Here is a 13,768-nt window from a genome sequence, read left to right on the forward strand (position 1 = left end):
GAAGGGGAAATGAGGGTCAGGTATTTCAATTGGGATTATAATCAGGTATGAGTATGGGAGATGCTCCCTTATTTAAAAAACAGACCTCTCAATCTTTAGCTTCTGTTTCTTTTGTGCAGAACACTTCACATTTTAGATTAGATTGATGCAGAAACATTGAACATTTGAAACTGTAAACTATGAAGAAATGTATTCCAATTTCTTCATTTTGTGTGCTGGAGAGTAGACTGGAGATTTTCAGCAATTATTTATAATGAAATATGTATGGCCGCCCATCTCGTATACGTGCTTCCAGATGCCCAACAGTTAAAACAGGATAAAAACAATAAAGAAATAATAAAAAAATATAAATAATATAAAAAGTAGCGACCAAAAAAATCTCATAGTGTTTCATAATCAGTACAGATAATCCTTGAGTTATGATCAACCTGAAAATGGGGACTTAGGTATGTCCCATATTTGAAATTCCAATAGTCTGGTCTCCTCTGCAGTTACAGGACTGAATTTCAAGTATTGGCAACATGGCCACATTTACACAAAATTACATCCATAGCGAATCTTTGTTCGCTTAACAACCATCTCTTGTACCTGAAATTGACATATGTGTAGCCATTTATTTAGCTCTCTGTTATACTCAATTTATTCCTTTTTTTCTCTTTACTATCGAAGGTTTTTTTGGGGGCGGGGGCTTGCCACATTCTTAAGGTGGGGGAGGTGAATAGATAGTGAGGATTGTTTTGGCTAGGTGACCTTCTTTCCCGTGGGAACAGAGGCTGTCCTTGCTGAGAGGTGGAGGTGGAAGACACCTGGTGATGATGATTTTTGCTTTTATTGGGGAAGGTGATTTTTGTGGGATGTTTCTAATTCTCAATATTATGTGGTGTAATTCCGGTTTGTGTTAGATCTGGAATTACAACAGACTTTGCCAATGTGATGCCTACCTAAATAAAAAGAAATTTGTTTTAGAAGATGGACTTTGAACATTTCTTTTGAATGGGTTCCATCACTTGGAAACCTGACATTATTCCAGATCTGACACAAACCGGAATTAGACCACCGTCACAAAATCAGAACCTGACATCGTCACAAAAATCGGGTGGGTCACATGACCCATTTACTACTCTTATGATATAAAACCATAATGGCCAGGCTCCATTATGATTGTATATTAAGGACTCTCTATACAACCCACAAACGGATGCACCCAAAACTTTGAGAGATCCAGGCTTAATGGTAGAACTAAGGTATTAATGCCTTGCATAAACCAATAGGATTGGAACAATTCTGATCTCGAAGAGTGGTTATGTTCCAAAGAGTGGGAGCCATGGCAGAAAAGGCCCTCTTTTGGGCACAGTCAAAATGGCACTGTCTCTCATAGACGGGACCAGAGCATGCCTGTCCTGCTGTTGTATAATACCAGATGCGTAGATACTCTGAGGAGAGATGCTCCTATAAGTAATCTGGCGCCAGGCCTTGAAAAGTTTTAAAAGTGAGCATTAGCACTTCGAATTGTACCCAGAAGCATAACAGTAACAATGCAGTTCGTAAAGCAGAGGTATGACATGTGCTAAATGGCTGGCAACCACAGCTGCCCATAGGCCACCACATTTTGCACCATCAGAAGCTTCCAATCCAAATATTCTTCAAGGACAGCTGCAGGTTTTAGTAAGCTGGTTTACACAGTTCTGAGTTATGAATTAATGTGGTTTTTAATTGTTCTAATATGAAAGCAATGAACAAATTGATTTATATAATTCTTGTGTCATAATGTCCAAAGCAAGAGTTGCACATTATTTATCACTATCAGTCTTTTATCTATCTATCTATCTATCTATCTATCTATCTATCTATCTATCTATCTATCTATCTATCTATCTATCTATCATCTATCATCTTTCTTTCTTTCTTTCTTTCTTTCTTTCTTTCTTTCTTTCTTTCTTTCTTTCTTTCTTTCAGGGTGAATCACTACTACAAACAGGTTACTTTTTTAGTGTTAAATATAATAGATAACATGCAGGCAAGTAAAATAAGAATTGAACCTGGAACTTCTGCTTCACAGCTTTTATTGCACTACAGTTTACTACTAGTACACTTTAATAGATAAGCTATCAGAAAAAATATATTTTCTTTATAGATTTATATGGGCTACACTCCATAACTGGAATGCTTGCAGCTACTAAGTTACTCTAAATAGAAGTGTGACTATATATTGTTTTCTGTTATTTTAGGAGCAGCTCCAAAATTCTCTTGAAATTTATTGCAAACCAGTTGATTCTGTGAGCCATTAACTGGACATAGCATACATTCTCAGCTTTTGTTTACTTTGACTTTGTTTACTTTAAGTTTAACTCCTTCACTTCATTGAACAAGGATTTTTTATACTTAGGCCCTAAGCTTCATGTAAAAGAAACACAAGGCATATTGTTAAGAAATAGTATGGTTAAAATGAAAAAAAAATGTGTTAGTGTTAACTGTTATACCTAAGTGTTGTTTAATTGTCATTGTTTATGTGGTTGAATAGACTGGCATGGTGCGTTGTGATACAGCTGTTGGAACACCAGATTATATATCACCTGAAGTATTAAAATCACAAGGTGGTGATGGATACTATGGACGGGAATGTGATTGGTGGTCTGTCGGAGTTTTTCTGTTTGAAATGCTTGTTGGTAAGTAGTGGTATTTTTCTCTTTTCCTTGTGTGTATATGGATTTTTGTCTTGATAATACTTAATATGATCTAGTGATGTAATTGCTACAAATATATAATAAAGATTTGCTCTATCTGTGAAGGGTGTGTGTGTGTGGGTGTGTGGGTGTTGACATGCTCTTGCTGCAGTTGCTAATATGGTCCCTAAGTGAATCTAGTAATGCTTTTTAGATTCTTATAAAATAAACTTCTCTAAATATGGAAAATTGGCACTTCTATCTGGCATGTTGAACATTGCAACTTTCATTATTTCTTAGTTAAAGGAAAAGCAGTTTTAAATTTTGGATTCTACTGCGTACAACCCAAATCCAAAAGGAAAGGAAACAAAAATAGGATTCTCACCACTTTAAAGGCATTTTCTAATTACAGATAAAGTTTTATAATGACTGGTTTATGCGTATCAAAATCTTGTTAAAATAATTGAAAGGAGAAGTTAGAGCTTTTTAAGTCAGATATTCGATGCTTTAGATTAAGAAAATAGAGACAAAAAGGCTGGTTATAAAGTCACATGAAATAATTACTGAGTTTAAAAATTCCGATAAACAACTTTTCATAGAGATGGCAAATGTTTTAAAAACAAAGATCTTCAGGATGAGATTATCTGACTGCAGACTTTAAATAGCAGTTACACACACACACACAACACACACATACACACACACACAGAGGGAGGGAGGGAGAGAGAAAAATTCTCTACATATTATATTAGCTAAACATTATATTTGCATTTTGCAGCCTATGAATGCTTCGATGGAAAAATGGTTTTGAACTCTACACCCATTGCATAATTTTGAAATCGAAGCTACTGTACTTACCAGGATTTCTATTTCACTTGGTTCAAAAACCTAGTCCTAAAATAGAAAAGGAGAGGAGGAGGGAATCCGTAATCTACATTTGTTATGTCAAGTGGGCCCTTTGAATTAAAAGGAAATCAGATTCTTTCTCAAGAGGAAGAAAATTAGGGGTGGTTGGTCAAAAATTAGGAGCCTGATTAACAAGTGCTCAAAATTTATAATGGAGCAAGAAATAAATGTTTCAGAAAGTTGCTTTAAATATTCTTGATGAAGCTGCTTTAACAAATGTAATAATCATTATGGTTCTACTAGGAACTTTTCAGGTGTAGTATTTATGAAATTTATATAGATGTTTTGGATATCATTTTATTAGGTCATGTTATTAAATAAACTCTTTTTCAATTAGGATACAGTTCATTACAATCTATTTTTTTCTAAACATTTCAAACTTGTATGGTGAATAAGGAAATGGAAAGGCAGACAAAATACAAAAGGAGGAATCCTAAATAGTGGTAAAAAACGTCTTTAATTAGTTTACACATTTCAAAAAATACTTCTATTTTAAGGATGTTTCTAGAATATCTAAGAATTGATTGACATGATGTATGGCAATTTTTCAATCCTTTGTAAGAAGAATATACCTTTTTAAACTTTCACATTAGAGTCATTCTAAACTAGTTTAGTTTCTAGTATTCTAGTTCTAGATAAATATAAATAAATAATATAGGTTGGATAGCAATGTCAGACTCCGCCCAAATAAAATGAACAGTTACTATAGGAAGTATTTCCCCCTTTTTATTTATGGTATTTAAGTATTACTTTATTATTTTTACAAAAGAGGCCGTGATTTATAAAAGGTACAACAAAAATTTGAAGTTTTTCTTATAAATAGCATTCTATAAATAGACTTTCTACAAAAAACTTGAAGTTTTTTTTATGACATTTTACATCCGTATTTTAATGCCTATTGCATTATAGCTTATTCGTTATAGAAAATCAAAAGATTACAATGGGGGGAAAGTTAAAAAAACTTTGAATACGCATAGAGTTTAGAAATGGTATAGGGCAGTGATGGCGAACCTATGGCACGCGTGCCACAGGTGGCACATGGAGCCATTTGTCAGGGCACGCGAGACGTTGCCCTGTCAGCTGAGTTCACCCTTTTTTAAAGCCATTTTTTGCCCTCCCCAGGCTCCAGCGGCTTTATAGAAGCCTGGGGAGGGCGAAAAGAGCCTCCCCGCCCCACCCCCGGAAGCCCTCCAGAGGCTTCATGAGCTTCCCTGACGCCTTCAGAGCGCTCCAAACGACTCCCTGAGCAAACCGGAAGTTGTTTTGAGCGCTCCGAAGGCTTCAGGGACTGTCCGGAGGTTTCCCTGAAGCCTCCGGCGGGCATCCGGGGGGGAGGCGGGGGAGGCTGTTTTTGCCCTCCCCAGGCTCCTATAAAGCCTCTGGAGCCTGGGGAGGGCGAAAAAAGCATGTAAAAATGGGGGGAGCACCTGTAGTGGGGGGTCACACATTGTATTGTGGGTGCGGCACACCCGCACACGACCCCCCTGCGCTCCCCCCACTTATGGCACGTGACCCAAAAAAGGTTTGCCATCGCTGGTATAGGGTTTCCTGAAAGAGGTTAGACTAGAACAGTGTTTCTCAACCGTGGCGACTTTTAAGTCCTGGGGACTTCAACTCCCAGAATCCCCCAGTCAGTTGGCTGGGGAATTCTGGGAATTGAAATCCCCAGGACTTAAATTTGCCAAATTTGCTTAAATTTCTCAAATTTGTTGAGAAACACTAGACTAGAAGATCTCCCAGGTTCCTTTCAACTCTGCTATTCTGCATGAAAGATTCTACTAAGATATATAAAGCAACTATGATTGATACATAGGAACTTTGTCAAAGCAGAATACTCACTAAAACAGATATTGACAATGAGATAAAAATGTGATTTAATGGTTCAAACCATTACAGCAATATAAATATGTTTCCTATTTAGGATGACTAGTTTAAGAATATAGTGATTCTGACTCAGTAGATCAGCAATCTATTTAAATTCTTGATTGTATAATATTATGCTACATTTAATCCTGAACAAAATTAATTAATTTTTATAGATTATAGCTCTTCTCAAGATTATACACGACTTAGTTGCCCTTCATCTTACTGAGAAATATTTATTACCATTAAATCGATGTAAAGAAGAACCTACTGACTAGATGGTTAACTTATTCGTTGGTGTCACATATTGATTATACCAATACCATTCAAATTTTAGAATGGCACATGCATTACATATGATATTATCTTTAATTATATGTCATTGTTTTTAGAAAATGCCACTAAGTATCTAGTAATATGAGACTATGAATTGTAATTCCTAAATATATGTTCAGAAAAATTGAAATTAGCAGTGATTTTTCTGGATGTGGAAAATGCCTTTGATATGTTGGAAAATTTTGAAACAATTGTTGCTTAATTTAGGAATTTTTATAGATACTTGCAGATAAATTGCACAATAAATCTCTCCCCCTAGGCATTTTTTGAGATAGAAGATTCATGACAGCAAATTGTCCATTCTCAGTAGCAAATTATCTATGATGTAACATGTTTTCTTTAAATATTTGTATAAAAGTTAGTGATGCTGTAATTAAATACATGAGCCAATATAAGGAATGTTGTATACAGTTAGACTCATTGTTTTGAAGCACTAGGAAATACAATTTATGCATACTAGAAACAATTGTCATGTGAGTTTCAGCAAAAAAATAAATCTTGGTTAGGGTTAAGGCCGTACAGTTTTCATGAAGCTAGTATTTGCAGTTTCTTCATCACTGCCTGAACAGTTGGAATAAAGTAGTCAAAAACAGTTTCTCCTGTGAAACTTAAGCAGGATTGCTCAGGGGTACAACTTGGAACATAAATGATATATTGCATGAAGAGGAGCAGTTCCTCTTGATAAAATGGTATGCTTCTTTTCTCTTTTTCTTTTTTCCCAACGCCTCTACAAGATCTGCTTTTTAAAAGGACATTAAGGGAATTTGAGGTATTTTGTGTGGAACGAAAAAAAAAAGAAAACTACATTTTGATATGTTACCAACAAAACATTTAATTTCAACTTATGGTTTTGAACAAATCAGAATTGTAAATCATAATTTGACTCTGGATTTGTTGAAATGGGAGCTGTATAAATTATGAGCTTTCCAGACATTTTTCCACTTAATTTTTAAAATAGAAGGGAAAGAAAAACCTTTAGCTTCACTTATTCTTGGCAGAGACAGAGACTGGGGAGGAAGAAGATTATAGAAGCCCAGTTCAAATCTGAAGAGGACCAGCAAGTTTATGTTTTGAATCTTTTAAGCATTGGATGCTCAATTTACCACTTAAATGCTATGTTAATCTTTAAGATTCAACCACTACAATAATGCCTGTACATTTTGAATTTTTAGGAGATACTCCGTTTTATGCTGATTCGTTGGTGGGAACGTACAGTAAAATAATGGATCACAAGAACTCATTGCTTTTCCCAGAAGATGTAGAAATTTCAAAGCAGGCAAAAGACCTTATCTGTGCTTTTTTAACAGACAGGTTTGTAAACATATTTTTTTCCTTACTGGGATGGATTTGTTATTGGAAACTATTCTGTCCAAACAGGCATTTAGGAGATCTCACTGATATAATCTGTGAATACAATCTTTGAGATTTCATTTGTAGACAAAACCCAACTTAAATTTGTCATTAGTTTAGGCAGTAATTTTAACTTGGCTTAATTATGAGAAATTCCATGAGATTAAGCCCTCATGGTAAGGAGAGTCCTTTTCTCCTAGGAAGTACTTAACAGGTTTTCCTAAGAATTATACACAATAGCAATAGCACCTAGGTTTAAATACCGCTTCATAGAGTTTTACAGTCCTCACTAAGTGATTTACAGAGTCAGCCTATTGTCTGGGTCCTCATTTTACCGACCTCTGAAGGATGGAAGGCTGAGTCAACCTTGAGCTGGTGACAATTGAACTGCTGGCAGAATTAGCCTGCAACACTGCATTCTAACCATTGCGCCACCACAGTTCATAATAGCAATCAGGTTTATCAGCTTATAAAAATTTCATTGAATTTGGGGAGTGTGTAGGCAAAAAAGAACCCTGCCATAATGTTTCACCAGACATAGAGTAAATCTTACTTGTTTGTACTAGAGCAGTGATGGCTAACATTTTTGTCATCATGTGCTGAAAGTTTGCACGTGGGCATGCAATAGCATGTGTGCTTGCCTGCACCCATAGTGCAATGTGCGAGCAACTCCCCCCTGTGCACCCCATGAGTGTGCACTGCCCTCACGCATGCGGACACAACACCTCCTTGCTTCCCCCACCACCCTGTGTCCCATTTTAGGTGTGGAACGCCTCCTGCACCAACCTGGAAGCCCAAATGGGGTGTGGGGGCGCTGCATGAGGCCCCAAACTGAAAAGCGAGTGCACCCCTGCGCATGTGCATGCATGTCCCCCCTCTGCCCCTCAGACAGAGACCCGAAGATCAGCTGGCTGGTGGGAGGCGCACGTACATGCACGGTGGAGCTGGGCTGAGGCGACGGCTGGCGTGCCCACACATGCCATAGGTTCGCCATCACGCTACTAGAGGCTGTCTCCTATTTGTTCTGCCAACTAGTTTGCATTTATGAGTGGCAGGGAAAATGCAAATCAAGTTGAAATATTGGTAATGTAAGCAAAACTGATTTGCTTCAACTTCTGTCCTAACTATTATTAATATTCAAGATCCGTTAAATGACCTTGATTTTCTTGATTCTTTTTGGGGCTATTGGAATGGAATGGCTATTGGCTAATGGAAATTACACAGTGTGCACAATTATTAGGCAAATGAGTTTTTTGACTATATGATTTTAATGCATATTTTCCACCTCCAAGCTACATTAACTTGAATGCTTAGTGGATATAAGCATATCAGGTGAGGTATATTTGTGTAATGAGGGACAGCTTCTTTTCCTCAGGCAAAATGGGCCAAAAAACAGATTTAACTGACTCTGAAAAATGAAAAATTGTAAAAAGTGTTTCAGAGGGATCTTGAAATTGCTAAGATATTGGGGCATGATCACTGAACCATCAAATGTTTTGTTGCAAATAGTCAACAGGGTTGCAAGAAATGTGTTGAGAAAAAAAGATGCACATTAAGTGCCAAAGATTTGAGAAGAATCAAACGTGAAGCTACCAGGAACCCATTATCCTCCAGTACTGTCATATTCCAGAACTGCAACCTGCTTGGAGTGCCTAGAAATAAAAAGACATGGCGAAGAGAAATGGCTCAGAGACATGGCCAAGGTAAGGAAGGCTGAAACCCAACCATCACTGAACAAGACACGTAAGTTGAAAGAGCAAGACTGGGCCAAGAAATATCTGAAGACAGATTTTTCAAAGGTTTTATGGTCTGATGACATGAGAGTGACTCTTGACGGACGAGATGGGTCCATGAATGAATCAATAAGAGACACAAAACTCCATTTCAACTCAAAAGCCAACAAAGTGGAGGTGGGATACTGTTATGGGCTGGTATTATTAAAGATGAGCTAGTTGGCCCTTTTCTGGTTGAAGATGGACTCAAAATCAACTCCCAAACCTACTGCCATTTTTAGAAGACACTTGCTTCAAGCAGTGGTACAGGAAAAAATCTGCATCTTTCAAGAAGACCATGATTTTTATGCAGGACAATGTTCTATCACATGCATCAAAGTACTCCACTGCGTGGCTAACCAGTAAAAGCCTTAAAGATGAAAGAATAATGACATGGCCCCCTTCCTCACCTGACCTAAACCCTATTGAGAAGTTGTGGGCCCTTCTTAAAACAGGAGATTTATGGTGAAGGAAAATTGTGCACCTCTCTGAACAGCGTCTGGGAGGCTGTGGTTGCTGCTACACAAAAAATTGATCATCAACAGATCAAGAAACTGACAGACTCCATTAATTTATGAGTATTATTGAAAGAAGGGTGCCTATATTGGTAACTGATTTTTTGTTTTGAGTTGTTCATTTATTATTCTCACTTTAACAAATGCAAATAAACAAGTGAGACAGGCAAATTTTCATTTTTCATTTAATTGCATAATAATTCTGCACACATGTATATTCTCCTAAGAAAGCCAAAACCTCACTTTTGCTTTCTTCAATATTCAGATTTGAGTTTTATTAACATTTTAAATTGACCAAGAGCACTGTAGTTGTTCAATAATAAAATTATTCCTCCAAAATACAACTTGCCTAATATTTCTACACACGGTGTACATATATTATTAGACAAATTATTGTGCAGTTTTAAGGCTTCATTTTGAATAACTTTCTGTCCCCTTGTGAAGGAGTAAAGAAATACATGAGGAAGTAAAATATTTTGAAGTTTTAAAGAGGACAACTCTGAGTTTATATTCCTTTCTACTATGATGTAGGCCTGTTTGTGTATGTTTATATATTTGTGTGTATATATGTATGTCACCAAGGTAATCCTTATTATTAGTTATATGACTAATTTTGATACACAAGTATTTTTTGAGGTGTAGTGAGGAACACAAAAATGTTATGTTAAAAAGAAATGAGTTTGCTGCTTACATAATGGGTTCATTATACATTGTTGGGGAAAATATGAATATGGGTATGGGTGAGTTTAAAGGATGTGATCGCTGAAATACTTATTTCAGTAAAGTTTGAATAACTTTCTGTGTTAGGAAGCCAGGTCTTCTGTCACTTATGTTGAAATATTTGCACTGTGGTTTGGCAAACTTGTAGGGTGAGTTTTTTTTTTAAAGAGCTTTTTTCCAGCATTCCTTTTCTACTGAGTGCAGTTGGAATTATGTCTTACTCCACACGTGGCAGATCGAAAATTCCAGTTATTTCATCCAGTATATGTGAGAGTATTGAGAAATTTAGTAGCAAATGCACTGGGAGGATTCAGGTTGCAGTGTTAATGAAGAGTTAAAAATTATAGCTTATCTTACACATTTAGGCAACCCTGGCATTAAAATAAAAACTGTGAATAGGTTGCCTCAGAATAGAAAACGGTAGATCTTATAATAAAATTTGACTTTAATTGCCATGTTTAGGGATGTGCGGCTAGGGAGGAGTGGAGTCGAAGAAATTAAATCTCATCTATTCTTTAAGAATGATCAATGGGATTGGAATAGCATTCGAGACAGTAAGTATCTTTTTAAAAAAATTAAATGCATTTTCCTTTTGTGTGCATGTGAGTGTCTAAATTAGTTTAATGTGGATTTAAATTGTAAGATATTTACTGTGTAAAACCTTTTCAAATTGCACTTTTCAGCAAATGTGAAAGTTTACAACTAAATGCCAAAGTAAAGTTTCTAGATTGGAAGTTGGTGAAATGCTCCTAAAATCAACTTCGGTGTTTTGTTGGTTTTTCTGCATATTTCTTGCTATAAATATTTCATTTAGTGCAAATCTCATTTCTAACAGTCTTATGCAGTTGAAAGGGCAGGCTTTTCCATTAAGTTCAGAGCCTTGCCTTTACAAGGTAGGAAAAGATCCACAAACACTTTCATGTTCTCTGCGCTTACAGAAGAATTGGATTGGGGAAGAGATTAGTGGTAGGGGTGGGTGATTATTAAGTGCTTAAAGGCAGAGACCCTGGAATGTACTAATTCATAAATAAAAAACTAGGAGATTTCAATAAAAAATACGTGAGAATGAATGTGTTTCATTCTTAAAGCAACAAATATCTATGGGGATTCTAAATCATCTATGGTTGAACTAAAGGTGCTTTTTCCAAAAGGTAACTTTCTTGAAAAGAAATCCATTTTTCTTTTGGAATAACACCTTTGGGACAAAAACAACCCGAAAAGCACCTTTGGGATAAAAGTAAAGAAAGTCCAGTTGCATTTTGGAAAACCATCTTTGGGATAAAGCAGCCAACTTTCAACTTGAAAGGGACAGATTATGGGAGCCTAAATGAAACTTAAATTTCTTGCATATTTTATCTTAGACACAATTCTTTTTGAAATTACACATCTGTCATGTCAGCTTTGTTTAGTCAAATATGTATTCTTAACATTGATTAATTTGTTTAATAGGGGTTCTGAAACAATTTAAATTTTGTCCCAGTTTGGGAATAAGCAACCTTGCTGTTTGATTGTTCTGAAGCAAAACAGTGTTAATTATACATGGAATTAAAATAATTGTCTTATTTTGAAACTATAGAATACAATGAGAAGCAGTGTGGCCTTCTACAATGGATTAAACATTATGGAGGCTTTGAGAGAATAGGAGACAATTTCCATTTAGATGATGTTCCTTATAGAGTAACAGTTGAGACCCTGGTGCTGACATGGGATACAAAATTAAACCTTAATGGCAAAAAAGAAAGTGCTGTTTTAATATAAGAACATTAACTTTTGTTCTAATACAGGTATCTACTTTTTTTTTAGCTGCTGCACCAGTTGTACCTGAACTGAGTAGCGATATAGATAGCAGCAATTTTGATGATATTGAAGATGACAAAGGAGATGTTGAAACCTTTCCAGTCCCGAAAGCATTTGTTGGAAACCAACTGCCTTTCATTGGATTTACTTACTTTAGAGAGAACCTGTATGTAGCATATGTGTAAAAATATACATACCAATTAACCTGGCTTTTCAGCAGTGATTTTACTTGTGTATGTGTGTTACGCATGTATGTATGTATGAGGTATGTATGTATGATGTATGTATGTATGCCATTGGATTATATTTTCGTAATTGAAATGTTTATTACTGCATTTTCGGGGGAAGGACAGAGAAGAATATAATACACACAAAATAGAGGCATTGCTTTTATAGTCAGTTATGCTGACCTGCATTTCGTATACCAATATATCTGCTTGCGTAGACTTTTTTTTTGAAGCTTTCTATTTAAAATGAGTTTAAGAAGCTCTTAGGCTCCTCCCCCATTAACCAGAAAGCTCCCCTGTCTGTTAATAGAGCTAACACTAAATAAATCCCTTCATTCTGAGCACAGTCTAGTGGGATTAGGACTAGAGAGAATTGATTAAAATGAGTTGATTGGCACAGTGGCCAGAGTTTTTGAAAACTTCTGTTTTGAACAGGTTGCTAAGTGACTTTCCTGAGCTTGGTAAGAAAGCTGAACCCTGTAAGAATAATGGGACAAAGAAAAATGAACTTAGGAAAAATGAGGTAAGTACACATATTTTAATGTGCTAAACATTTATTTCATATGTATGGAAAATGAGCGCATCAGTAGTTAATTAATTGAACTGCTTGTGAATTATCCATTTTAATAAAAAGGTGTTCTGGTCATTATATGATTTACCATAAGTTTTAAATAAGTAGATTTTTAAGGATAATTTAAATCAAGCAATATAGATTATTGGGGAAAAATGGAAATGTATCCTGTTTTTAAGCATGTATCTGATTTTTATTTTTTACAGGATGGTGAAGAGGTAAGCACATTATTCTGAAGATTTTTTTTATCACTATGTATTGCTACATGATACACACACATACATATACTCTTTCTCTCTTTCAATGAAATATCAGAAATTTCAGTTTAAGAATTTTTTAAAAAAACTTTGTAAATGGACATTTTATAACTTCGGATTTGTGCCTATATGCCATGTTTTAGCAAATTTGGGTTGGTTTTAATTTAGGAAATATGGAATAATTTAGGAAAGGCTTCACGTTTATTACTGTAAACTTTGCTGCTTTAAAAGTTAAAAATAAATTTAAAATACACAGTGTAATTTAAGGACAATGATGATATGACAAATCTGTAACATTTTGACTGGAGTGTTAATTTATATTCATTATCATGTGTTTCAGCAAGTTCAGTATGTTTTGTACATTATCATAAAAACAATTTACTTTCACCTTGGAAAATGATCAGTATAAATTAGGAATTCCCAGATTTTTAACACCACAACCGCTTTTTATATTTTGGAGACATCTTGCCTCAGGATGAATAATGTTAGATCTGTCCTTCATTTTGCCTAAGTAAATGTAATTATTGATTTCTAACTCCATCTTTCCATCATCTTGTCCAGCATTGATGTTTATGTTACTCACCCGCCGACCTTCAGCATTTCCATCACCTCATCAACTTGTCCCTAGATTATTAGACCATTTGAAAATTACTGCATTGTTTTCTACAATGATACCTTTTGTAAAAATTTCACATACTCACTACCAATACCACTCCCAAATTCTTCATGCCATCCCAATTTAGGAACTTTTGATGTAAGCTATGTAAATAGGGGTATTTTTATGTGCTAGC

The 13,768-nt window shown here is 35.6% G+C and overlaps 1 protein-coding gene across 2 annotated transcripts in view; it reads left to right on the top strand.

Annotated features, from left to right (window-relative positions):
• Positions 1 to 13,768, top strand: part of ROCK2 (Rho associated coiled-coil containing protein kinase 2) — a 102,838-nt gene that overhangs the window by 55,733 nt on the left and 33,337 nt on the right. Inside the window, exons 6-11 of one of the 2 annotated variants that reach the window (XM_081940112.1) lie at positions 2,522 to 2,666; positions 6,941 to 7,079; positions 10,588 to 10,679; positions 11,929 to 12,088; positions 12,585 to 12,672; positions 12,927 to 12,938. In XM_081940112.1, the coding sequence (XP_081796238.1) occupies positions 2,522 to 2,666; positions 6,941 to 7,079; positions 10,588 to 10,679; positions 11,929 to 12,088; positions 12,585 to 12,672; positions 12,927 to 12,938 (636 nt within the window). The remainder of the gene's footprint in view (positions 1 to 2,521; positions 2,667 to 6,940; positions 7,080 to 10,587; positions 10,680 to 11,928; positions 12,089 to 12,584; positions 12,673 to 12,926; positions 12,939 to 13,768) is intronic. The other variant, XM_081940113.1, reaches the window with a different exon arrangement.

Source organism: Natrix helvetica, assembly GCF_964273705.1.
Source record: "Natrix helvetica genome assembly, chromosome: 2".
NCBI lineage: Eukaryota > Metazoa > Chordata > Lepidosauria > Squamata > Natricidae > Natrix > Natrix helvetica.